Source organism: Musca domestica, unplaced genomic scaffold, assembly GCF_030504385.1.
Source record: "Musca domestica strain aabys unplaced genomic scaffold, Musca_domestica.polishedcontigs.V.1.1 189, whole genome shotgun sequence".
Taxonomy (NCBI): Eukaryota; Metazoa; Arthropoda; class Insecta; order Diptera; family Muscidae; genus Musca; species Musca domestica.
The window spans coordinates 350,612-377,963 of NW_026712244.1; the positions used below are offsets into that span (position 1 = coordinate 350,612).

The following is a 27,352-nucleotide window of genomic DNA, read 5'->3' on the forward strand; positions in this document are numbered from 1 at the left end:
CCATGTGTGTAAAGTTTTATGGCCATCATAAATTAGGTGTGCATTGATTTTTATTGGTTTTGCCTGTCCGTGTGGCGAAGTATGTCACCCTTTGCATTGTGTTATCTTCTATTTTGTATTGATTGTGGTCTATTTGAATTTGATGTGTGTCTCACCCTCATTCTTGGCACTTGTGTTTTTCCTCAAGATTGAATATGTCCGTCTGTGCGATCATGTGTGTTACACACAGTATTGTACTGATTATTGTTTGTATGTGCGGCAATGTTAACCTTTCCATTTGAATTTGATGTGTGTCTAACCCTGTCTTGACACTTGTGTTTTCCCCCACCCCCCTCAAGATTGAATGTGTTGTCAGTCTGTGCGATCATATGGGTTACACACAGTTGTGTATTGATTGTTGTTTGTATGTGTGGTAATGTTACCCTTCCCATAGTTTTCTTTTAGTTTAGTTATGATGCGTTTAGTTCAAATATGATGTGTCTATGTCGTGTGTTTGTCCCTAATTCTTCTCACTTGTGTTTTTCCTGAGGATTGAATGACCTTGGCGCCCTTTGTTTGCTGTTGCACATTTTGTTGCCTATATTAAGGCTTGGGCGTTGTTGTTGCATGAGTAAGAACACTTGTGCCCTTAGAAAGAAATTTGTCTAGAGTTGTTGTTTTTCCTAATTAGCGTAGACATATACCTACAGTCGGGCGTATGCGTTTGATCCCTACATTCAGCCATCATCATCACTTGAGGGTAATAAAAAAAATGTAATGAGACTCATATTTTGTTTTTTTTTTTTTTTGTTTTTGGTTTTTTATGTTTGGGTTTTTTATTTCACATTGGAAATGTTTGAACCGCTGTATGTGTGTGTGTGTGTGTGTGTGTATGTGTGTGTGTGTGTAATTGTGCGTTGTTTGGGTTTGAGCCAACCCTCACTTGGCATCATCCCACTTGTGCCACTTGTGGCACATATCAAAAAGTTATATAAAAAAGAAAAGAAAAAAAAAATTACTTGAAATTATTCGAAGTTACTACATTCAATCCATATGAGAAAACTGTTTGAATTTATGTTTGGTGACAAGATGTAACATTTTGAAAATTACAAGGGCAATCTGATCTTACGTGTACTTGTTGCATTTTGGAAGACCTAGGATGAAAAATGTTTTGAAAAATACATATGTATCTGTTAGTGGAGGTTTCTTAGGTTTTCTATAGAAATGGCCAGTGTTAATATAGGACTGAGTTTTTTAAAAAATAGGTTTAGTATAAAATAAGAAATTCAATCGCAAGCATCACCATCAAATTTTTCGAAATCAAAATGGCACAAAATATTTGCAAATTCTGCTCCGAAACGTTCACTGTTAAACGCGAATATTTGAGACACGTTAACAAGCATTGCAGCGGATGTGGACAGTTTTTTAGTAATACATATCAATTAAAATTTCATCAAAAGAATTATGGATGTCCACCTGTGCAAAATCAACCATCTAATAACTCAAGATTAGACAATATAGAACATGCAAACTGCAATAGTGTTACCCTACCATTGATGCGGAATCAATTTATAATTGACCAAATCACAGGCAATGATCATAACATTCCATCCCAACAAAGTGAAGGCGGAAACAAGTTCTGCAATGAGTGCCATAAAGCAGTGCGAAATATGTCCGCTCATCTTCGTAGCGATGAACATCGGCGTGTAATTCGCCAAATTTTTGGTGAAAATATCAATATTGTCAAGAACTCATTTGGCAAAAATATACTAACCTTCGAGTATATTAATGCAAAAAACATTTTGCTGCCAAATGAATTATTAAGCGATGCCAAAGAAACGATTGTCAGCTTGGTCGAGAAGAACTTTACGAGAAATACGCCTATAAAATTCAATATTGAGCTTATAGGAGAATATGTCAAGCCCACAAGTCAACGTGATGAACCATCAACATCAAATATGGTTTTAAATACAAGTCAAAATATGTTTTGCCATATGTCAAAAATGTCGTTGATAACGGAAGGTGACAATATAAGCCAATTATTCCACGATCACGCGAATCGTATAATTAATAAAATGTCTGAATTTCAAGAAAGAGATTCTGGCTGGGCTTTAGAGAAAATCGTAAAGCTGAATATAAATATATATAAAGCTAATTTAACTCGTGGCTCCCAGTTCTTGAAGACACCGCTCTCTTTATCAAAAAAGAATGCCTGTCTTAACATTAGAAATTACGATGAATTTTGCTTCAAATGGTGTATTGTGGCAGCTTTATCCGAACCAGCAGCAGCATGTGATAAGTCTAATCCGCAATCATATAATATTAATATAACCGAAGAGATTATATACTTGCCATCCGGGGAGATATTGAATTTTAGAGGACTTAGTTTCCCTATGGCGATAAAAAATATCAAGGATTTTGAGGCCAATAATGAAGATATTAGTATTAATGTCTTTGGCTATGATGGAAATCAGATAGTTGGACCCTACTATCTTACCCCAAAACGAAGGAATCGTCATATTAACTTGATGCTTCTTCATGAGGGCGACAAGTTCCACTACATATTGATCATGGATATGTCACGGTAAGTTAAAATAGCATAGTAATATTACTATTAAATATGATAAATAATGAATATATCTATTGCTTTCTAGGTTATTACGTTCGCAAATAACAGCACATAGAGGTAGATCAATCATTTGTGATGGCTGCATACAAAGTTTCACAACGGAAGCCGTATATGCAAAACATGAGAAGGAATGTGTTGGGGTCGTAACAGAGATGCCGAAAGAAGGAGAAAACATTATTCGGTTTAAAAACTACCACAAAAAGGAGAGAGTTCCATTTGTGATCTATGCGGATGCTGAATGTATTCTAGAGGATTGGAACCCGGAGAACCTCAACACAAACACAAACACAGTAACGGTAAAAAGGCACATTCCTTGTGCATTTAGTTATTATATTAAATGTAGTTTTAATGATAGTTTAAGTAAATTTTATATATATAGTGGCCCCAATGCTGCGAGAAACTTTTTAGAAAATCTTATAGGGGATTGTAAATTTATTTACAACACATATTTGTCAAAAACGGTACCAATGATTTCTTTGTCTCAGACAGAATTAGATGATTTTATTAGCAGTACTGTGTGTCACATTTGTGAGAAAGAGCTAGGTAATGACCGAGTTAAGGATCATTGTCATTTAACTGGAAAATATCGAGGAGCTGCACACAATGAATGTAATTTGAAATACCATGTGTCAAAATTTGTGCCGATATTCTTCCACAATTTTTCTTCTTATGATTGCCATTTGTTCTTCAAAGAATTAATTCACTTTGATGGAGAAATTAAAGTAATTCCATTAAATAAAGAATTATATGTTTCAATGTCATATTTCACTAAAATGAACAACGATTCAAACGAAATGGTCGATCATAATTCTTCGGTGAATTCGAAAAACAAATGGAGGAATAAATTTGAACTGAGGTTCTTGGACAGTTTTCGTTTTATGTCTTCCAGTTTGGATAGTTTGGCTAAAAATCTACCTAAAAACGCATTTCAAGCTGTTCGTACACAGTTTCCAAATGATGCTGATTTCAATCTGCTAACTAGGAAAGGAGTTTTCCCTTATGAATACGTGTCTTCATTGGACAAATTATATGAAAGAAAATTGCCTAACCGAAATGAATTTTACAACAGGTTGACTGACAGTGAGTGTTCGTTAGATGATTATAGACATGCGCAGAATGTATGGAGGCACTTTAAATGCCAAACTGTCAAGGATTATATGGAGTTGTATTTAACAGCAGATGTCTTACTGTTGGCTGATGTGTTCGAAAACTTTCGAAGTTTATGCCTCCGTCACCATAGACTTGATCCTTGTCAGTATTTCACAGTACCATCACTATCTTGGGATGCCATGTTGCTGTGCACGGGTGTTGAATTAGAGCTATTTACAGATATTAACATGTATAATTTCTGTAAAAATGGCATTAGAGGTGGACTTACACAATGTTCAAATAGACACTCGGTAGCCAATAGTAAATACACTGAAGACTATGACCCTAGTAAACCCGAGGTAAATATTTATTATTTAGACGTCAATAATTTATATGGTAAAGCAATGACACAATGTTTACCACAAAAAGATTTTAAGTTTTTAACTCAAGAAGAGTTGGAAATATTCAATGACGTCAGTAAAATATTAGCGATTCCAAATGATTCACCAACTGGTTATTTTTTTAATGTGGATTTAGAATATCCAAAAAATCTGCATGACAAACACAATGATTTACCCTTTTGTCCTGAATCCAAATGTGTCGGTGGCTGTAAGATCAAAAAGTTGATTGCAGATTTGAATGACAAAACGTCTTATACAATTGATTATAGAGTGCTTCAACAATGTATCCAGCATAATTTAATTCTTAAAAAAATTAATAGCTGTTTACAGTTTACGCAATCTAATTGGCTTGCAGCATACATAATGAAAAATAACAACCTCAGAGCACAAGCCACAGATGCTTTCGCAAAAAATTTTTATAAATTTATGAATAATTCTGTTTATGGCAAAACAATGGAAAATGTGGACAAAAGGAAAATCGTGGAAATAAGAAACCATTGGGAATCTTATGGGAAGCGCTGGGGTGCACGGGAATTTATTTCAAAACCAAATTTTCATAGTCTTACACACTTTTCAGATGAAATGGTGGCAATTCAAATGAACAAAGTGAGGGTGAAGTATGATAAACCGATATACCTTGGATTTTGTATTCTAGAGTTATCGAAATGGGTCATGTACGATTTCTTTTATGATTTTTTAAAAGTTAAGTTTGGAAACGACTTCATATTAAACTATATGGATACTGATTCATTCATACTAACGTTCACTAACCGCAACCTCTTTGCTGAACTATCACGAGAGGAAATACTGGCTAGATTTGATACATCAGATTTTTCACCATCCAATCCATATAATATACCTCTTCTTAATAAAAAAGTTATAGGAATGATGAAGGATGAGAACTGCGGAAAGACGGTATCGGAATTTGTAGGCCTAAGACCAAAAATGTACGCTATGAAAGTCCACAATAGTGAAGAGGTAAAGAAATCAAAGGGTGTTAAAAAATCTGTTATGAAGCAGTACACCATTGACACGTATAGGGATTGTCTGTATAATCGAATAAAATATTATAATAGTATGTATACATTTAGATCGAGGAAACATGAGATATACACAGACAATATAACTAAAGTGTGTCTCAGTTTCCAAGATGATAAAAGATTTATACGGGAAGATGGTGTAAGTACGTATGCTTGGGGCCATTATAAACTTAAAAATGATAACGAAGATGAGGTAGCCCTTTCAAATGAAGAGAATTCTGTGATCCCAATGGAACTTGATTTTCATACTGAAAATGCAAGCGACAATTCTATTTTTGAATTGATCGCAAATGTAAATAGTAATGACGTTATAGATTTAGAAAATATAAGTATTTCTAATTTTCCTATAGAACTAGATGTAGATATAAATAACATACCTCCTGTAAATACAATAGACATTCCTTTAGACGGGGATGACAAATCTATTTTTGAATTGTTGGGGGATTCAGATAGTGAATATACAAATTGTGAATCTCTTGATTTTATACAATTTTTAAATTTTAATGAAAATGACTTTGTAAATAAATAAAACAATCTGTATATATTTAATAAAACATTTATTGCTTAAAAATAAAAAAAAAATCAAACATTTAGTTTTATTTCACAAATATACTTAATATTAAGACATGGAAGTATAAATTACTTATACAGCTTTTCGAACAATTCCGGTTAAAGGTATGTACTCCACCAGGCGGTCATGAATGATTAGACAATATGATGAGGTGTTTTGAGGTATTGGGATATTGGTGGTAAATTCGATTTTTAAATCAATTGGTCCATTTTTCACAGCTTCATTTTGATTGCTTATATCAATAACGGTAATTGGATTATGTTTAAACGTAGTGTATGTTAGAAGCGGTTGTGGTTCCCTCATATAATATGTTTGTTGAAATTTGGCATACATGTCATAAAGTATTGCATAACGATTCTCTGAGAACTTAAGATTTAAATCATCATAAGGGTATGTCTCAGAATTCAAGTGTACTTTGATGTTCTCAAGATCACAGTGGATCAATTTGTTGTCTCTTTCAAACACTAAAGCAACATATCGCGGTCTTTCATGATTGGCAGACATTTTAACACTCCAATTATGTTTTAAACCACCAGAAAAAGTTGGATTAAAATAACAATCCCAACTACGAAACGCCAGCGGCAATGTTTTTCCTTCCTTTATAGTTTTCAGAAAACTAATTTTTCTATAATCAGACAAATGAATGTGTTGAACTTTCCACACAATGTTTGTGATTGTTAGTCGAATGTCTTCTTTCGAGTCAGTTGAATAACACACATTCATGTCATTAGCGCTCCGCAAGAGAATTAAATCATGCTTACTATTGCATATTACTTTGTTGAAGTCTTCAGCAAATCCCAGCAGACGATTCAAGGGTACACAAAAGTTAAAAGAATTAGTGGTTATATCACCATCTACGTTCCATCCTGCTTTACTCATAACATTACTTTCAAATGGATTTAAAGAAATCCAATTTTTAATTTTTGTTGACATTCCAAGATAGCGTGTACGATCAATTTCAACACCGTTTAGTTCGTAACGAATTTCGTCAAACATATACCCCACACAATTATTCCTCAGTCTAGCGTTTGGTGAAATTTCTCCATTTGCTTTTCTCAAATGCCCTTCAATGTACAAATAGCTCTCTGATGGTAATATGTACAAATCTTGGTTTTGAATGCTTATACGTATTTCATCATTGTTTTTAAATGATTGAACATAAGGAACATAGCTGTGATAATCCCGCTTTATGATATTCTCATCAGAGAATGGTCGTTCATTTATATTAAGTACTTCAGACATTGGGTTTTACTTTTAATTTAAGTAATTTTAAAAACTCTTTATTTTCCTTAGTTAGAAATGGTCTTGTCGGCTTGACAACTTTATGTTGAATGCTTTTAGGAGTTTGTTTATAATTGTATTTATTGTATATAATCATGATTGTCTTGGTCTTATATGAATTCGAAGTGTGATTTCCTCTCCCCGAAAGTTTATCAGTCGACCTTCTTGATCTAGTATTAATATTTCAAGACGACTGATTTCCTTGACGTTCAAAGGCAAATAAATGAGGTTCAATGGTCTTTCATCCAATTTATAGCCTGGAGGAACATCTAAAGAAAATTCGTGAAGAATATGTGCAGGTGAGTTGTTCATAAATGATCCAGTTACTATATTGCAGTGTATTTGAACAGCATTCACCTTCAAAATATTTACTGGAAGGTTAGATATGTGCTTTTTTCCAGGCTCTAAAACTTTGTCTGTGAAACCAAAGAGTTTTGATATAGATTTCTCCTTATTGAAATAAATAGGATCATGAGATGATGTAATTTCTATTTGTAATGTATTATTATTGGCTTTAATATCTATAGATCTATTTATGTACATAGATCTGTACACTGTTTCCAAAAAGTCTGCAATATCTTGCAATTCATATGATCCTATAGGTATTTCTATTGTATCATTTCCAATATGAAACAAGTTATTATCCTCATCCACATTAGGAATTGAGTTGTACGATTGAAAATCAATTAAACTACACTCGTAATCATTATCACCTAATTCTATAGGTGGTGAATAATTTGAGCATAAAATTGAATTTCTACCCGTCAAAGTAAACGTTCTTGACATTGCAAGATACTAAGTTGTAATAAACAGTACACAATCGATTCTCATACTTTTATATTTTATTGTTAAATATCATTACAAAACATCATTTTTATCTATCCAAGAATTATGCCGATTTGAGAAACCCAACCATTTCACATAAACTTTGTCATCCCTTGATTTTAGAATTTTCTCCACCAAATATGTGTTTGGATATTTTGTAGGCAAAACTTCTTCTCTATAAAAAAACATCCTTGTATTGGATTTCCTTCAAAATCTTCCAGCAGATATGTAGTGGGGTTGGTTATTTTTATCGTTCTTATTCTAAAAATTTCAGTTGTCCAGTTTGGAGTATAACCCTTTTCAAAATGATGTTTATATTTGCTGATGCGTACGTGATCACCGACATGAAGGCGTGGTTTTTTAAAAATTTTTATATGATTATAAACGGATTTCAGCAGTTTTTTCTCGTTTGAGGAATTAACTTGTATTGGAGCCATTTTTATCGTTCCGTGAGGGGTGCTATTATATTTGTCTAGTAAATCCCTATAGAGTTTGATCCATTGATAATTTCCATTATAACTAAACTCTTTCCACATCATTCCTTTTAGGGTTCTATTGAAACGTTCAATAATTGATGCTTTCAATACACTATATGTAGAATAATGATTTATTCTATATTTATGCATGAGTCCCCCCAAATGTTTTATTAAAAAATTCTTTCCCATCATCGGTTTGCAAATTTTTCGGAATTCGTCCTGCTTTCAGTATTTTTTCAAATGCCGTACAAACTTCAGTGGCATTTTTAGACTTGAGCGCTTCAGCCCACGCATATTTTGAAAAGGTATCTATAACTCTTAGCATAAACTTGTATCCCTTGTTTGCTTTAGAATAGTTGCCCATTTCAACTAAATCAGCTTGCCATAGGTCGTCAATCCCCTTTATAATAACTCTCCGCCTCTTAAATTTTTTTCTTGCCTGAGTGTGGAGTTCATTCACTAATTCCCGTTTTTCCATTTTATTCAGTGTAATATTTTACAGTGGAGTGAGTAAATGTGTTTTTCGATAAAATACCATAAAGTTCGTTTAACGAGTGTTTTAAACGCGATATTTCTTCTCTTATATCGGAGCACTCTTGAAATACGTTTTTCTTTAATATTTCTTGTAGGTTCTTGTTTTGCGAATGTACGTATGCTTGGTTGACCGCATCCGATCCTCCCGCCGGGGGAGCCAAGTTCTTAATCCTCTTATTCTGTATGTCCAAATTGTTATCTTCATCAATATTGATGCCCAGCACTCTCGAAACATTTCCCTTTAGTGTGGCTGAAGTATATTTTAGATGATAATGATGACCAAACTTATCCACAGTCATTGAATTTGTAATTCAGGTGATTAATAAATTATATTTGCCTCTCTCAGTTCCTCGATAATAGAAACAATCTCATTAGTATGATTATTATTGCCGGCTTGTTGTGATGCTAACAACAGCTTTAATCGTTCTATTAATTCATTAGGATCGTCCCAGTATATATAGTTCGGTTTACCGAGATTTACTTTCATTAGGCCTTTGCCGCTGTGAGTATCATCCATCAAGTGTTTAATAACACGTTTATATTTATATCCTCTGTTGGATTTGATTCGTTCATTATGCTTAAAGTTTACTTTATGTGCATTAGAGTCCAGCAAAATTTTTTTATATATTTCTAATTCTGACGCGTCATAATTTTTAGGTTTTTGATAAAATAGTAGTTCAAATAGACCCGGTGTAAATGCCCAATGTTGATTTCCAATAATTATTTTCTGATCATCAACTTTTAATGGTTTGTCCCCAAATTTCCATTCACCGTGAATATCTTTGTGTGGTCCATATACCGTATCCAATTTTTTGTTTTTATTTAAAAGAGAAAGGTCAACGGTATCATCATTATCTGTATAAAATGTGTCGTCTTTTGAATCCGACTCAACGGTTTCCTCCCATAAAATTTTAGGTTCTGGCTTAATATCATGTTTCAATTTGTTAACGGGTGTACTCATAGCAAAATAATCTTTATATGATTCAATATTTTCCTTCTTAGGTATTGGGGGATTTGATGCATTAACATTCGTTAGTTTTAATAGTTTATGTATTGGCTCAGTTATGGGTTTGAATGTATTGTTCAATTCGTTTGTTTTTAATTCCTCCCCCCTTTTAATGCTTCGTAATTTTCTTTTCAAGGCATTTCGGGACTTAACAAGGCGCTTTAACATTTCTTCTTCCATGGTTGTGATCATACTAATAGCCGTGATTATAATAGGGATTACTTAAATATATTTATGGTTGTATAAATGTGTGAAATCCCTTTCTATATCTTCCCGAGTTAATATCATCGTCTTTGCTAATTGTCAGAAATCCATATTTTTCCTTCCAGCATTCACGACATATTTCTTTAAATTTTTCAAAACTCATATCACTTCCAACATGATCATTGTATATATGTTTTAAATTTAAATCATCTTGTTTGAACATAATAATCATATTTGCATTATCACGTAGTAAATGTTTTGGAATCCTAGTATATGTCTGACATAAATAAAATGAATCGACATTTTTATGGCGACCCATACTGAAGTACGATTTAATATTATTTTGTTTATCACAAGCCACATCATCGAATATGATAATTGAATTTGGCCTTATATCTTCTGGTTGTACAACATCCTCATTATTATTGAAAGTAAACAATCGCATACCCTTTATAGATGACATAAGTTTCTTGAGATATTCGTATTTCGGTTGATATAGAGATTTAGAATATATATAAACATTTTGGAATTTCAAACCATTTGGACTTTCTATCAAGCTTAGCATAACATTAGTCTTTCCACAATTCGAAGGGCCAACTATTAAGGCTCTTATAGAATTTGGTAATAAAACGCTGTGTCTGGGGGATTTCTTTTGTACGAAATCCGCATTTCGCACTGGAAGTTTTGCTTGTTGTTCAACTAATCTCATTTCATAACTAATGAGTGATTTAATTGACAATGTCTATTTATCTTATTCTCTTGTTTACAGCAAGCTCAAAAAGTATAAAATGATTGTTTATAACAACAATAATGTTATTAGAAAGAGAACCGCTAAAGGAAGAGGACTTGTAAATAAATTAATTAATTCTTTACCAGTGGAACTTCATCTGCCGGGTTATCAATTCTGTGGCCCCGGAACTAAGCTCTTAAAACGATTAGAAAGGGGGGATAAAGGTGTTAACCCATTGGATGCTGCTTGCAGAGAACACGATATCGCTTATTCACAAAACGAAAATATTCATAAACGACACATTGCTGATCGTGAACTAGCCGAAAGAGCGTGGGAGCGAGTTAAAGCAAAAGATAGCAGCCTTGGTGAAAAAATTAACGCATATCTAGTCTCGAACATAATGAAAGCGAAAACAAAGTTTGGCATGGGTTTAAAAAATGAAAAACTTCAAAAAGCTACTGGTCAACAGATTTTTAATAAAGCACTCAAAAATGCGTCAATGAAACTTAAGAGTATAAAACCAACTGATATTGATGATGCTATAAAAATAGCAAGAAAAGAAATTCAAAAAACTTTTCGCGGAAGAAAGGCAAAGGTAGTTATACCACGAGTTATTAAGTTACCAAAAACTGGGGGATTTCTCCCCCTTATACCTATTCTAACAGGTCTAGGTGCTTTGGGTGCCCTAGCATCGGGTAGTTCAGCAATTGCTAATGCTGTTATGAATGCTAAAAATGCCAAACGACAGTTAGAGGAGCAAACCAGACATAACAAAACTATCGAAGCTATAGCTATGGGTAAGGGTTTGTATTTAAAACCCTACAAAAAAGGTTTTGGTATTTACTTGAATAATACATCAAAAAACTAATTAAGCAACTACCCAACGCACCACTTACTGACAAACAAATATATTCTTTTGGAAAAAAATATATACCACGCTTTAGAGGTGTATATATGCGCAACAGATTACCTAAGATGCCATATAAGAAAGAGTGTGGTATTATAAATATGGATAATGATAGTGGACCTGGCACGCATTGGGTAGCATATTATAAATATGACAACATCATTGAATATTATGATAGTTTTGGAAATCTCCAACCTCCGTTAGAAATTTTATATTATTTAGGTCCAAATATTACTTATAATTATAAAAGAGATCAACACTTTAACACATACAATTGTGGACACCTCTGTTTAAAGTTCTTAATAGAAAAAGCTTATAAATACAAAATTTAAAACATGAAATTGGTTAGTTCAATTTAATACTTCCATGAAGATGCAATCAGTTGATAGGTCGGATATTGCGATAGTGGATTTTCAGTTTTGTCATGGAAACCACAAGAGCATATTTATGAAGGAGCTGGCGTTCATTTGTGGTACTTCTATTGTGCCTAATCATTTTCTGTTTCGTCCGCCTTTTAATATAAAAGAACTTACTAACGAAGCCTGCAGAACAAATGTATACTGTAAGAACTTTGTAAACGGATTGGATTGGGAGGATGGAGATGTGGACTACAATGAGGTTGAGAGTGTCCTCATGCCATTGGATGAATATAAGTACATTTTTGTTGTTGGAAGAGACAAAAAACAATTTCTACAGAAATATCTCACTACTAACATAATAAATTTAGAAGACAAAATTAAGCTAAGAACATGTCGAAATTATTTTACTAACTGTTCAATACATTCAAGCTTTGTGTATAAATGTGCTATAAATAATTTATTTAAAATATTTGTATTTATTGAGCAAAATTGGAACAAAAACATGGACTTAATATATGATGAAATCAATAAAGAATAATAATAAAAAAAAAATATATATATATATATATATTTTTTTATTTTTTAAATATTTTATTTATAGAATTGAAGGTTATAAATGTATATAATATAATGAATATTGGTGAAAAAGGATTCACTAATGTACGACTACAAACATCTAATCCCAATTCTGGAAGTAGTACATCTAAAGTTTTAGGTGCTGCGGGAATATTGTTTGTAACACATCTTCTTAATAAAGGACAGCTGCAAGAATTTCTCAAATGTTCAGATACCGGGCAATCGGTCTGTTTCCAACGATGAATATACACTTCACAAAAATAACATTTTGTTACATCGCCTACTCCAGTGTAAAATAGTCCCACTGCTGCCATGGTTTTGGGATCTGGATAGGATAGTGGCCAATTTGAAAATGTTTTCAGACGTTCAGTTTCCTTATTTAGTTGGGGGTACATCTTTCTGCTAGGAGTTCCACTCACAAACTGTGAAGTGTAAATGAAAAACCGAGTTGATTTTATTAAATAATACATTATTTATTTCTGCATTTTCTCTCACACAACAATAACATTTTCGTTTTATATTTAAATATATCTTATGTTATTCCCACCATGGATCATTTTCATCTAAATCCCACAATGATTGTCCTTCAGTTATGTGTATATAATCATCTCCATTGACTTCATTCTCTGTAAGTATATGATTTTCATTCCTTGTGGGTATTTCATTTCTAGGGAATTCCTCTTCTATTGGTATCATCAAACTATAAAAAGCCTCGAATTGAGAAGCCTTCATCATAAGATATTCATCAATTTCCGGATCATCCCATCCTGCATCCTTTTCCAAGCATTTGCTACCCAAATTTTTTGATGCCATATTCTTCACGCTTGTTCTTTCCTCGACTGAATAACTTCTAACAATGATATTTAGTCTTATATTCTATAGATGCCAACATTTTCATGTAGAAAAAAAAAAAAAAAAAAAAAAACACAAAAATTTCATTTCAAATATAAATTTATTTTTATTTATTTATATTTTTGTTGTTCTATTTACTAAGCTAAATATGGTTGATAAAAGAAATTAGATTTTTTTTGCTTCAATTCCAATTTGTATAATGTGTTATCTCTCTCGCCTCCCATTGTTGATTTTGATATGGTATATCCGCCGCATCCCAATTCCTTGACGTCTTCTTCTCGTAGTGCTAAGAACCTAGATGGCAGGTAAAGTATAGCATCATCCAGTTTAAGCACAATTCTTTCACCATATTTGGTTTGGGTTCTGTATGCTCCACTGATAACGTAATCCCTGTTTTGATCCATCTCCTTTATTGTGATAATCCTTTTGTGGTTGTAGGAGTTGAATAAATTTACAAGGTTTACGCTCGACATTATTTCTATTAGGCTTTATTTCACACTGTTTTCTTTAGCAACATAGCCCTCCTATTTATATGAAAAACTTGTTTTTTTTTTTTTTTTCACCCATACCATCCCACCAAATGAAGAACACAATGTAATTTATTTTTATTATTATGTATTTCTATTTTTGAAGAACACAATGTATTAAATCTACAAAATTCTTATTAATATAATACTCAAAATCATGAAGAACACTGTATTGAGGTGGGCATACTACGATCGATGAGGTAACCACTGCTCGTTCCGGCAGACCCTCTCGTATTCTGTTATGCTCGTTTTCTGTTATTTCAGTGATCGTGGTTTCGCCATCGTCTCCAATCTCATCATCATCCAGGATTGTGGACTGGGTTTCCTCCTCATAATGAGTTCTCCAACACCTCTTCCATTTCCACATTCTCCTCATCCTTTTTTTCCTTGACGGAACATAGGACTATATCGCCTTCTGTATCCTCATAGAAGTTATTGACATCCACATCTTCCGAAAGTTTTTCGCTGAACGCAAAGGACATTTTTGTTCTTAAGATGCTGTCTTCGTAAAGGATTTTTTAAAACTGAGTATATTTCTCAAGATTTACTCCGCTTTAAATACCAATATATTGTTTACATTAAAAATCCTTTCGAATAAAGAAATACACAACTATCTAATGCATAACATAGTTTAGGATTTATCTCGATGTTTCAATGCAAAAGGAATCATATTTACAAAGCGTTGAATTAGTTTAATACATCCTTTTTCTAAAATATTTAAATGCAACAACTACTGGGAAAAGAAATGGTATTCCCTTTACGTTGTCCCCTTAACATAAACACACCAATATTTTCTCATTTGATCCTCAAGAGATAATATTAGACAAACATATCATATTAGGAAACATCGAGAGCAAAATATGTTTTACAACACTAGTTCTGTAGTGATGGGTCAACCGCATTTGTGAGGGACCTGTCAAAATTATTTCAAATACATTTTTTATAACTCTTTTGATATGTGCCACAAGTGCCACAAGTGGGATGATGCCAAGTGAGGGTTGGCTCGAAAAAAAAAAACCCAAACAACGCACAATTACACACACACACACACACACACACACACACACACACACATACAGCGGTTCAAACATTTCCAATGTGAAATAAAAAACCCAAACATAAAAAACCAAAAACAAAAAAAAAAAAACAAAATATGAGTCTCATTACATTTTTTTTATTACCCTCAAGTGATGATGATGGCTGAATGTAGGGATCAAACGCATACGCCCGACTGTAGGTATATGTCTACGCTAATTAGGAAAAACAACAACTCTAGACAAATTTCTTTCTAAGGGCACAAGTGTTCTTACTCATGCAACAACAACGCCCAAGCCTTAATATAGGCAACAAAATGTGCAACAGCAAACAAAGGGCGCCAAGGTCATTCAATCCTCAGGAAAAACACAAGTGAGAAGAATTAGGGACAAACACACGACATAGACACATCATATTTGAACTAAACGCATCATAACTAAACTAAAAGAAAACTATGGGAAGGGTAACATTACCACACATACAAACAACAATCAATACACAACTGTGTGTAACCCATATGATCGCAGAGACTGACAACACATTCAATCTTGAGGGGGGTGGGGGAAAACACAAGTGTCAAGACAGGGTTAGACACACATCAAATTCAAATGGAAAGGTTAACATTGCCGCACATACAAACAATAATCAGTACAATACTGTGTGTAACACACATGATCGCACAGACGGACATATTCAATCTTGAGGAAAAACACAAGTGCCAAGAATGAGGGTGAGACACACATCAAATTCAAATAGACCACAATCAATACAAAATAGAAGATAACACAATGCAAAGGGTGACATACTTCGCCACACGGACAGGCAAAACCAATAAAAATCAATGCACACCTAATTTATGATGGCCATAAAACTTTACACACATGGCTTGGGGGGGGGGGGGGGGGGGGGGGGGTTAATGCACCGAAGCAAAAAGTCGTAAAATTTTATTGACCCTGCCACTTCCGGTCTCATATTCTACCTACTCTTACCACAAAAAATTATGTATGTAGGTCTACGTCTTCGTATAGCCTCCATGTAACTATACCTCCAGATTTTCGGTATTTTAAAGATTCTAGAGGTATTATACACCGGAATTGTTTTAGATTTCGTATTTGAAGTTCGTACTGGGTACTAAAACCTGTGACGAAAATTAACGATGCATGTCCACGTCTTGGTATAGCCCCCATACAACGGTACCTCCCAATATTCGGTATTTTAATGATAACCTGAATTATTTGATTATGGGATATACCAAGTCTGAATGGAATCGGATATTAATTTCACATTTTATGAGCTTCAAGGATATTCAAAATTTTGCCCCTTTGGGTAGATACCAAAATTACCTATACAGGGTTGCCCATATTCGACGGACCCATCTGGCAACGCCATAACTTGTGACAGAGATGTCACATCGCTTAATGACATACCGCGTTTGAAGCGTCAGTCCAAGCAGATTTTTACCATGAACCAATGCACGCCACGCGAGCCCCCTGAAATAGTTGAAATTTACATTCAACAGAAGAAGTGAATTGTGAAAACAACGTGCTTTTAAAACATTAAAAAATGTGAGAAGTGCGCCTTCTAAGAACACCATTAAGCGTTTATACGAAAAATTTTCGACTGGTAAGGCTCTTTCTAATCCGAAGAGGCCATATAAAAGTCGACCAAGGCGATCGGCCGAGAATATCGCTGCCGTACGAGCCAGTGTTGAGAGGTCCCCAAGAACATCCCAAAAACGCCATTCTCAGCAGTTGGGCATGGCTCGGTCCACTTTACAACGGATTATTCGCATTGATTTGCATTTGTTCCCGTACAAAATTCAATTGAGGCAAAGAATGTTGTCTGCGGACAAGCCTTGTCGATTGGAATGGGCCCAAAGGTCCGTCGAATATGGCAACCCTGTACATTCCATCTTACAGCAGTTCTTGTGTTTGTAGAAATAATGGGATGTGTGAAATACGAAGAGAACTTGATGCTTATTTTGGATTTAAAAATCGTTTTGATTATTCAAACCTATGACCCTTTGTGGGGGAGGTACCAGAAGGAATGGTCCGATCTGAACCTTCTTTATAACAGATTTTGTATTGATAGAAACATTGAGATGTGATGTGTGTTATGGCTGAGGTCATAAAAATCCATTATTTTTGTTAGAGAGGACATTGGAAAATATTCTGAAGATATTCGCGATTTATATCGGGATCGGGAAGTCTTTGAAAATTTAAAATCTTGTTAAAATCTATCTATCCTGTACTTGATTTTACAAAATACACTTTTCTAGGAAACCAAATTTTTCCTCAGTAAGTCCTTGAATAAATTTACAATTTTTTGGTCCAGAAATTAAAAAAATCACAAATGTTGGCCAGGTATTTCCCGATTTTTTTTTTAGAGAATCGAGAATTCTTAGAGAAGGAAGTTCTTTATATATCCAAGATTTCATGCTTGAAAGACCTTGAAAAAGTATTCGTATCGTGTGAAAATATTTTTAATAAATAGAAATAGAATGTTAATCCAAATTTCAAAATTCTAGCTCTATCGGTCCATCACAAATTCCAGTTTTTACTAAATTTAATACTATTTAGTACCCATAGGTACAAATTTTCATAAAAACCTGCATCATACAGTTCAATCGAAATTTTATTTTCGAATTTCAGGATTCAAAGGTACGAATTTCCAAAACTACCAACATTTCTCAGTCCTGGAATGAAATAGTATTTTTATTTCTAAATATCAGAATTCCAGCTCTATCGTTTCATCCAAATCGAAATTGTACCACATTATGTACCATTTAGTACTTTTCGTGAACATAAGTACAAATTTCGAAAACTCGCTTCATACCCCAATCCTACACTTCGCCAGTAATGTTAATTTCCAACTATACCGGTTCTCCCAAAAAATGAAATTGTACCAAATTTAGTACCATTTAGTACACAAAGGTACGAATTTGCCAAAACCACCTACATTTCTCAGTCCTAGAATGCAATAGTATTCTTATTTCTAAGTATCAGAATTCCAGCTCCATCGGTTCATCCAAATCGAAATTGTACCAAATTTAGTACAATTTAGTACTTTTCGTGCACATAAGTACAACTTTCGAAAACTTCCTCCATCTCTCAATTCAACACCCCGCAAGAAATGTTAATTTCAGAATTCCAACACTACTGGTTCTTCCAAAAATTGAAATTGTACTAAATTTAGTACCATTTAGTACACAAAGGTACGAATTTCCAAAAGTACCTACATTCCTCAGTCCTTGAACGCAATAGTATTTTTATTTCTAAATATCAGAATTCCACCTCTATTGGTTCATCCAAATCGAAATTGTACCAAATTTAGTACCAAATTTTAGTACTTTTCGTGCACATAACTACAAATTTCGAAAACTACCTCCATTCCTCAGTCCTAGGATGCAATAGTATTCTATTTTCCAAATTTCAGGATTCCAAGTCTATTGGTTCTCTCAAAATCGAAATTTTACCACATTTTAGTACAATTTAGTACTTTTCGTGCACAAAAGTTCAAATTTCGAAAACTTCCTCCATACACCAATCCTACACTCCGCCAGTAATGTTAATTTTGAATTTTAGGATTCTAGCTTCTTCTGTTCCTCCAAAATCAAATTGTACGAAATTTTAGTACCGTTTAGTACTTTTCGTATGCATGTGTACACACTTCCAAAACTACCTCCTTTCATTGACTCTTCTCCTCAGTATTGATTCCCTTTCCAGATTTCAAGTTTTTAGCCCTAACCGTTCACATGATACGACATGATACCAAATATAGTACATTTTAGTACTTTTCGTACACTTATGGTGCGAATTTCCAAAAATTCTTTGGTACATCTACCTGCCACTCCATAAGTGATTCTCATTCCAAATTTAAGTTTTTCCTTTACTCCTTCCTCAAATACAAAGGGTACTTTATTTAGTACCTTTCTATACTTTTCGTACCGTTCTAGTACGAATTTTCCAAAACCCAGCCTTATCTGACCCCTTTGGTCCAAGAGTGACATTTACCCAAAATTTCAAAATTTCCGTATTGTCTGGGCATTGACGAATCGTTAAATCAGTCAGTCAGTCACCACCCCCTTCAAATCATTAAAGAAAATTCCATTTAATTATTTTTTTGTTAATTATTTTTCATACTTTATTGAAACTTGTATTGTTTGTTTTTGTTTTTATTTTTGTAATTACAATTTTCATTTGTTTTCGTTTTATTTGTATCATTTCTGTTTGTTGTTGTTGCTGTAATTAAATAATTTATTATTATTTTTTTATTATTATAAATATTTAATTTGATTTTGTTGTTGTTACCATTCTTTGTTTTGCAATGGTTGTTTATCTTTTGTTGTTGATTATTTTCTTTCAATAAATAATAAACCATTTATTTTTTAGAATTTTTTTATTATTAATTTTTGTTTTTTTAAAATGCATTTTTCTCATAATTATTGTTTTATTGTATTGCTGTTGTTTTTTTTACGTTCTTTTTTTATAAATAAATTTTCCATTTTCCGTTTTTGTTTTTCACAATAAAATTGGTATAAAAATGTGTTTATTTTTTTTTTGTTCTTTTTTTTGTTTTTGTTTTTGGTTTTGTGTCTATGTGGATGTTAGGTTATGTTGCTGTTATCTTTTGTTCTTTGTTGTATTTATTATTACGTTTTTTTGTTTTGTTTTTGTATTTGTATGTGCATTTTGTTTTGTTGCTGTTGTTTTGGTATTCGTTTGCCGTTTTTTTTTTTGCTCTTCAATATTTTTTTTAATTTTTTCTCTCGATTTTGATTTTGTGGGGAAAGTTTTGCTTTTCTTTATTTGAAAGGTAAATATGATTACAAAATGTTTAATTTTTTGTTGCTGTTGTTGCAGTTTGTTAATTTTTCCTTTGGTTTTGTATTATCTTATATTTAATTATTTTATAGTTCTCTCTTCTATATTTATATAAATACTTAAAAATTAAAAATATATTTATATTTAAATTATACACAAAAAATACAATTCACAACTACTTTTGGTAATTCTTCCTTCTCTTCATCATTACAACGTCTACTACTTCCTCTCTTCTTCTTCGCCACATTTTTCTGATTTTGTATTTGTAACTCTCTCTTAATTTTTTTATATATATTTTTAAAATTATGTCTTTTTAATTTTTTTCTGTTAAATTTATTTTTTCACATTTATTTTTTTTTTGTTTAATACTTTTTCTTCCTAATTATGTTGTTTTTGTTGCTGTGTCTTGATGAATTTTTCTAAGTTTTTTCTTTTCGTAATTTGTGTGTGTGTTTTTTTTCGTTTTGTTACAAAACTCTGTTTTCGTTTCAAAATGAAGTATTTTTTAATTAAAAAATTATTAATTAAAAATATCGTATACATTTCTTAAGGGTGGCCCAATGTTGGGCAAAGTAAATAAATTAATTTTTGTTTTTTGTTAATGTGTTGGGGAAGGGGATGGTCAATATTAATTGTTTTTTAAAAAAATGAATTTTAAAATTTATGGAAAACATGTAATATATTGAAATTAGTAATTAATAATAAAATATTAAAGTTTTATGTGACGTTGAATAAGTGGAGCCATTTCCTCCATTAAAAAAGAATTGCTTGACATTTTCTCCCATATTTAAAGCATACTTCCAGGCGCAGCTTTATTTCACACAAGCTTCTGAAATCGGGCGAAAAAGTACCACGAGGCTTAATTTTAGGGTATCGGTGTCAAAGAAAAAATTATTCTCCATCAAATTTTACTAGGGGTCACGGGGCAAGCTATAGCTGTAGCTGTAATGAATACCTATAAAATATCAGTAGCAATTTAAGAAAGACAATATTATTGATAAATTTTCACTGTCCATTCCCGACTCTTTTGATAAAGTTTAAAAATGACCCGACTACGACTGAATGATTCGACTACGAGTTATCCATATATTTAATATATACCATCGGAATGCCACCCTGAATTTTGGGATTTAAAGCACACGTTTTTATAGAGGCCATTAGTGTCGTTTTTTGGGTACGCTTCAAAATTTCCCCCAAAAAATAATTTGACGACTTTGTTATCAAAGGACAATGTGTTCTCCACCAAATTTTAGTATAGGTCTGCGACCACAAGATGTCCATATATATAATATATACCACCGTAATGCCACTCTGAATCTTGGAATATAAAATACACGTTTTTGCAGAGGCCATTAGCGTTGTTTTTTGATAACGCCTTAAAATGTCCCCCAAGGCTTGAGTTTAGGGCTTTGTTGTCAAAGAAAAAAGTGTTTGCCATCAAATTTTTTTAGATTTTCGACCACGAGTTATCCATATATTTAATTTATGCCATTGTAATGCCGACCTGAATTTTGGTATTTAAAACTTAAATTTATGTAAAGGTCATCAGTGTTGTTCTTTGATAACGCCTTAAAATGTGCCCCAAGACTTAATTTGAGGACTTTGTTATTAAAGGAAAAAGTGTTCTCCACAAAATTTTACTATAGGACTTCGACCAAAAGATGTCCATATATATGATATATACTATCGGAATGCCACCTTGAATTTTGGAATTCTTAACAAAAGATTTTGTAGAAACCAATAGTGCCTTTTTTTGATAACGCTTCAAAATGTCCCCCAAAACTTAATTTGAGGACTTTGTAACCAAAGGAAAAAGTGTTCTCCACCAAATTTTACTATCGGTCTTCAACTATGAGTTATCCATATATTTAATACATACCAGCGTAATGCCACTCCGAATTTTGGAGTTCTAAACAAAAGATTTTGTAGAGATCAACAGTGTCGTTTTTTGATTCCGCTTTAAAATGTCCCCCGAGACTTAATTTGAGAGCTTTGTTATCAAAGGAAAATATTTCTCCATGAAATTTTACTAGAGGTCTTCGACCAAGAGATCTCCATATATATAATACATATCATCGTAATGTTACTCTGAATTTTAGAATTTAAAACATACATTGACATACGTTTTGGTAGAGTTAATTAGTGCCGTTTTTGATATGGCTTCAAAATATCCCCGAAGGCTTCAGTTTATAAGGATGGTGTGAAAGAAAAATATATTCTCCACAAAATTTCGTTATAGGTCTCCGACTACGAGAAGACGGCATACATTATACATCCCAATGAAATTTCAATATCAATTTGGTCATCAATAATATAAAAAACTTCAAAGACCATCAGGAGCGTTCTTTTGATATTGGGCCAAAATCTCCCACTAAACGGCCTCTAACGGGAATGATGCCAGTGACAAAAATATTCTCCATTAAATTCTACTATAAGTCACTGACGACAAGAAATCGATATATATTATATATATCCGTGAAATTGCCGTATGAATTTTGTGAGTAAACAAATAATTATTTTCAGAGCCTCTAGCGACTTTTTTTGATTTCTTGCCAAAATGTCCCACAAGAATACACATTATGAGTTTCTTGTGAAAGGAAAAAGTGTTCTCCATAAAATTTTACTATAAGTCACCGACCACAAGAAATCGGTATATATAATAAATTACCGAAAAATTTCAGTATACATTTTGGTATTTTAAAATTAATTATATTCAGAGCATTCTCGAGACTTTTTGTGATTTCGACCCAAAATGTCCCACAAGACGACACATTAAGGGTTTCATATCAAAAGAAAAAATATTCTCTATTAAATTTCACTATAAGTCACCGACCACAAGAAATTGGTATATATTATATATATCCAAGAAATTGCTCTATGAATTTTGGCATTTAAAAAATAATTATTTTGGGAGACCTCCAGTGACTTTTTTGATTTCGACCCAAAATGTCCCACAAGCCTAAATATTAGGAGTTTTATGTCAAAGGTAAAAATATTCTCCATCAAATTTCACTATAAATTACTGAGTACAAGAAATCGGTATATATAATAAGTATCCGAGAAATGCCATTATAAATGTTAGTATTTTAAAAACAATTATTTTCAGAGCCCTCGAGCGACTTTTTTTGATTTTGGGCCAAAATGTCCCACAAGACTGCATTTTAGGAGTTCCATACCAAAGGAAAAACGATTTTCCATCAAATTTCACTATAAGTTGCCGAATACAAGAAATCCGTATATATAATATATGGCAATGAAATGCCTATATCAAATAGGGCAATAATTTAAATTTCAAAATAATTGTTTTCCCCTTCCCCAACAATTTTTTGTTCTGCTTTTCCAAATCTTTTACTTTTTCTTTTTTTCTGTTTCTGTTCTTTCTCTTTTTTCGCAAATTCCTATACCAATTCTTCAATCGTTAGTTATTTTCACTTATTTTTTTTTGTTTCTAACACATTTCATGAGAGACCAACAAACTGCTACGGCTTATAAACCTAAATATATATATTAGCATAAAACTTAATGTACAAATTTATATTTATATTATTTATATAATAATATATATATAGAATATAAACATTTATTAAATTTATGTTTTGTAAAGATTTCGTTTTTTTGTTATTATTTTATAAATATATTTATTTTTTGTTTTGTTAAAAAACATCTTGTCTTTCAAATTACGTATATTCGTTACAAAAAGGATTTTTTTTTCGAAGAAATCCTTTTCAGGGTGAGTTTTTTTGTTGTTGTTGTTTTTTTTTGTTAAGCTTTTAATTTTTATCAGTTACTTAATCTGTTTTTTGTTCTTTTTGGGGATAAATAAAATATATTACTACAAGTTGTTACAAAAAAATATACATACATTAAGCCTAAGGTACATTGATATAGGAGGAAAGTAATAACTTAATTAAAAAACAATAAAGTTCATGTATGAAAAAATAATAAATAAAAATAAATATATATATAAATAAAATATAAACATAAATATAAATAATAAAAAATATAAGTATTAAAAAATTATAAAATATATATAAAATATTTAAAAATTAAAATTTGATAAATAAAAACAATAAAAAATTAAAAAAAAAATAATAAAAATATATATTTTATTATTTACTATTTATTATTTTATAAATTTTAAAAAATGAAGAACTGCAAAAAAATATGAAACATAAAATTAAAAAAAATATAACTGTAATAATAATATTATATTATTTTATGTTTAAATAAAATGCTTAAACATAAAAAAAAACAAAACAATATTTTTATTAAATATTATAATTTTTTTGATTATTTTTATTACTATTTTTTAATTTATAAAAAATAATAAAAATATGCAAAAATATAAAACATAAAAATAATTAAAAAATATATTGTTGTAATATAACAATAATTTTTTATTAGTTTTACGTTTTATATTTTTGCATATTTTTTTTATTAAATATGATAAATAAAAACAATAAAAAATATTAATGTAATAAAAATATATATTTATATTTATTTTATTATTTATTTTTTTTTTAATTATAAAAAATAATAAAAAATTGCAAAAAATATAAAAGTTTTTTCTTGTAATAATATTTTTTTTATTATTTTTATGTTTAAATAAAATACCTAAACATAAAAATAAGAAAAAAATATTTTTATTGAAAATTCTAAAAAATATAAATAATAAAAAATATAAATATTAAAAAGTTAAAAAAAAACTGTAAAATATATATCAAATATTTAAAAAGTAAAATGTGATAAATAAAAACAATAAAATATAAAATTATAAATATATATTTTTTCTATTTATTATTTTTATAAATTTTTCAAAAAAAAAAAAAAAAAAAATAATAAGTATGTAAAAAATATAAAACATAAAAATAATGAAAAAATATACCTTTAATAATAATATTTTTTATTATTTTTATGTTTAAATAAAATACCTAGACATAAAAATAACAAAAAATATTTTTGTTAAATAAAAATATAAATAATAAAAACTATAAATATTAAAAAATATAAAATATATATAAAAAATGAAAAAATATGATAAACAATAAAAAAATTAAAAGATTAAAAATAATGTAATAAAAATATATTTTTTACTATTTAATATTTTTATAAATTATAAAAAATAACAAAAAAATTGCAAAAGAAAAAATGTACTTGTAATATAATAATAATATTTTTTTATAATTTTTATGTTTTATTGAATATAAAAATAACAAAAAAATATTTTTATTAAATATTAATTTTTTTATTATTATTATTTTATTAAAATTATAATTAAAAAAATAAAAAGTAAATTAATAATTTAAAAAAAATCAAAAGCCACTAATAAAAAATATGGGACTAATAAAGAATAAAAAAAATGTAAAATATTAAATTAAAAAATTTTTTTTGTTTGTTTTTTTTTTTTTTTTTTTAAATTGTTAGCTAGGCTTATAATACAATTTATATTTTCATTGTTTGGTTACGGCCCAAAAACTACTTTACCATTTCAAAACTCCCGAGCCCAGCTCTTGGTTAGATTGTTTATGTTGTTGTTCTTGGTTTTTCTTTAAACTCTGATTTTGCTGAGGTAAAGTAAAAAGGGCCGTGAGAATTTTTTTTTTTTTTTTTTGTAAAAATCTATGGACATTTTGTAATTTTGCTAAGGTTTCATAGGATTCACATATGGAGGGTAAATAAAATTGTGTTTTTTATCAAAACAATCGCATAAAAGGAAAATTTGTATTAATTTGTAAATAAAAACTGATTGATTTTTGGGAAAAATTTATATTATATAATTTTTTAATTCAATAAACAATAAAAATAAAAAGAAATATTACAACCAGGGTCGGTAACGAAAATGTTTTAATTTCTCAAAAAAATTGAAAAAAAAATATATAAAAAAAATAAAAATATAGTAATTTATTTTAGAGACATAACCTCAGTGACAAAAATATTCTACATGAAATTTCACTGGAAATCCTTAAGCAAAGAATATCTGTATATGTGATGTATATTATGAAAAAACTAGTATCAATTTGGGTCTATAAACCTATAGGCTTTTTGAAGTGATAAAAATGGTACAATTTCAATTTTGGTCAAATAAACCGCTAATTAATCATTTTAGGCGATTGATGTCAAAGAGAAGTATGTTCTCCATTAAATTTCACCATGAGTCGCCGAGTATAGAAAATCTGTAGCTATAATATATATCAATAGAATTGTGCTATCAATTAGGGCATTTTAATGGAGATATTTTTTGGACATTTTACTTCATTTTTCAAAATTTACCAATTTATACGAAAATTCTTCGTTTTACTGATTTGTTGTCAATGGACTAAATATTTTCCATCTAATTTTACTATGAGTCTCTGAATACATGGAAACTGTAGATAAAATATATATCTATGAAATATCAAAAACAATTTGAGTATAAGTCAAAGAATGCACTTTTTTGGGTTAAATTTGGTATATTTTCAATTGTGGTAAAATATTTCGGTAACCTTTCATTTTAGGGGATTTATGTTAATGAAGAAAATATTCTCCATCCAATTTTACTATAAGTCTCCGAAGACAAAAAATAGATAGAAAGAGTATATATTAGTGAAATGACAGTAAAAATAAGGGGGATTTTTTGGTTAAATATTTTTGGATTTTTTCGACTTATTTTATAAATTTACCAAAATTACACTCAAAACTTTGTTTTTTGGAAAAGATGTCAATGGAAAAAATATTGTGCATTGAATTTCATTATTGGTATCCACACACGAGAAATCCGCATATATAATATTTATGAATCAAATTACGGTATTAAAAAGGACTTTTAAAATTTAGCATTTTCTTGGGTTAAATTTGGTACATTTTCAAATTCGGCCAAATTTTGTGACAACTCTTCATTTTAGGGGATATAAGTCAAAGAATTAAATATTCTCCATCCCATTTTACTATAAGTCGCTGAATACAAGAAATCTGTAGAAAAAGTATATATCAATGAAATGACAATAAAAATAAAGGGGATTTTTTGGTTAAATATTTTTGGGAATTTTTCGACCTATTTTATAAATTGGTCGGAATTGCGCTCAAAACTTCGTTTTTTGGACATGATGCCAATGGAAGAAATATTTTGCAATGAATTTCACTATGAGTCGTCTCACAAGAGATATCGGAATATATAATATATATCAATGAAATTACGGTATTAATAAAGACTTTTGAAATTTAGCAGTTTTCGACCCTTTTTATAAATTGGCCAAAATTGCCCTCAAAACTTCATTTTTTGGACAACATGTCAATGGGAAGAATATTCTGCATTCAATTTTAATATAAGTCTTCTCAGAAGAAAAATCGGTATATAATATATATATATCGAAGATATTACAATATTAAAAAGAACTTTTAAAATTTTGTGTTTTCTTTGGGTAAATTTGGTACATTTTCACATTCGGCCAAATTTTGTGACAACTCTTCATTATAGGGGATTGCTATCAATGGAGGATATATTATCCATGTAATTTCACTACAAGTCTCTG

General features: G+C 30.7%; 1 protein-coding gene across 1 annotated transcript; it reads left to right on the forward strand.

Annotated features, from left to right (window-relative positions):
• Window positions 1-938: 938 nt before the first annotated feature.
• On the forward strand, window positions 939-5,948 carry LOC131801954 (uncharacterized). Its single transcript, XM_059121099.1, has 2 exons — window positions 939-2,563; window positions 2,634-5,948. The coding sequence occupies exons 1-2, from the start codon at window positions 1,305-1,307 to the stop codon at window positions 5,665-5,667; spliced, it is 4,293 nt and encodes a 1,430-aa protein (XP_058977082.1). The 5' UTR covers window positions 939-1,304; the 3' UTR covers window positions 5,668-5,948.
• The last annotated feature ends 21,404 nt before the right edge of the window (window positions 5,949-27,352 follow it).

Excerpts from the sequence above, each read along its gene's own strand:
- LOC131801954 (XM_059121099.1), top strand. The coding sequence starts at position 1,305 with ATGGCACAAAATATTTGCAAATTCTGCTCCGAAACGTTCACTGTTAAA. Across the intron at positions 2,564-2,633 it reads TTGATCATGGATATGTCACG|GTTATTACGTTCGCAAATAA; the intron begins GTAAGTTAAAAT and ends ATTGCTTTCTAG.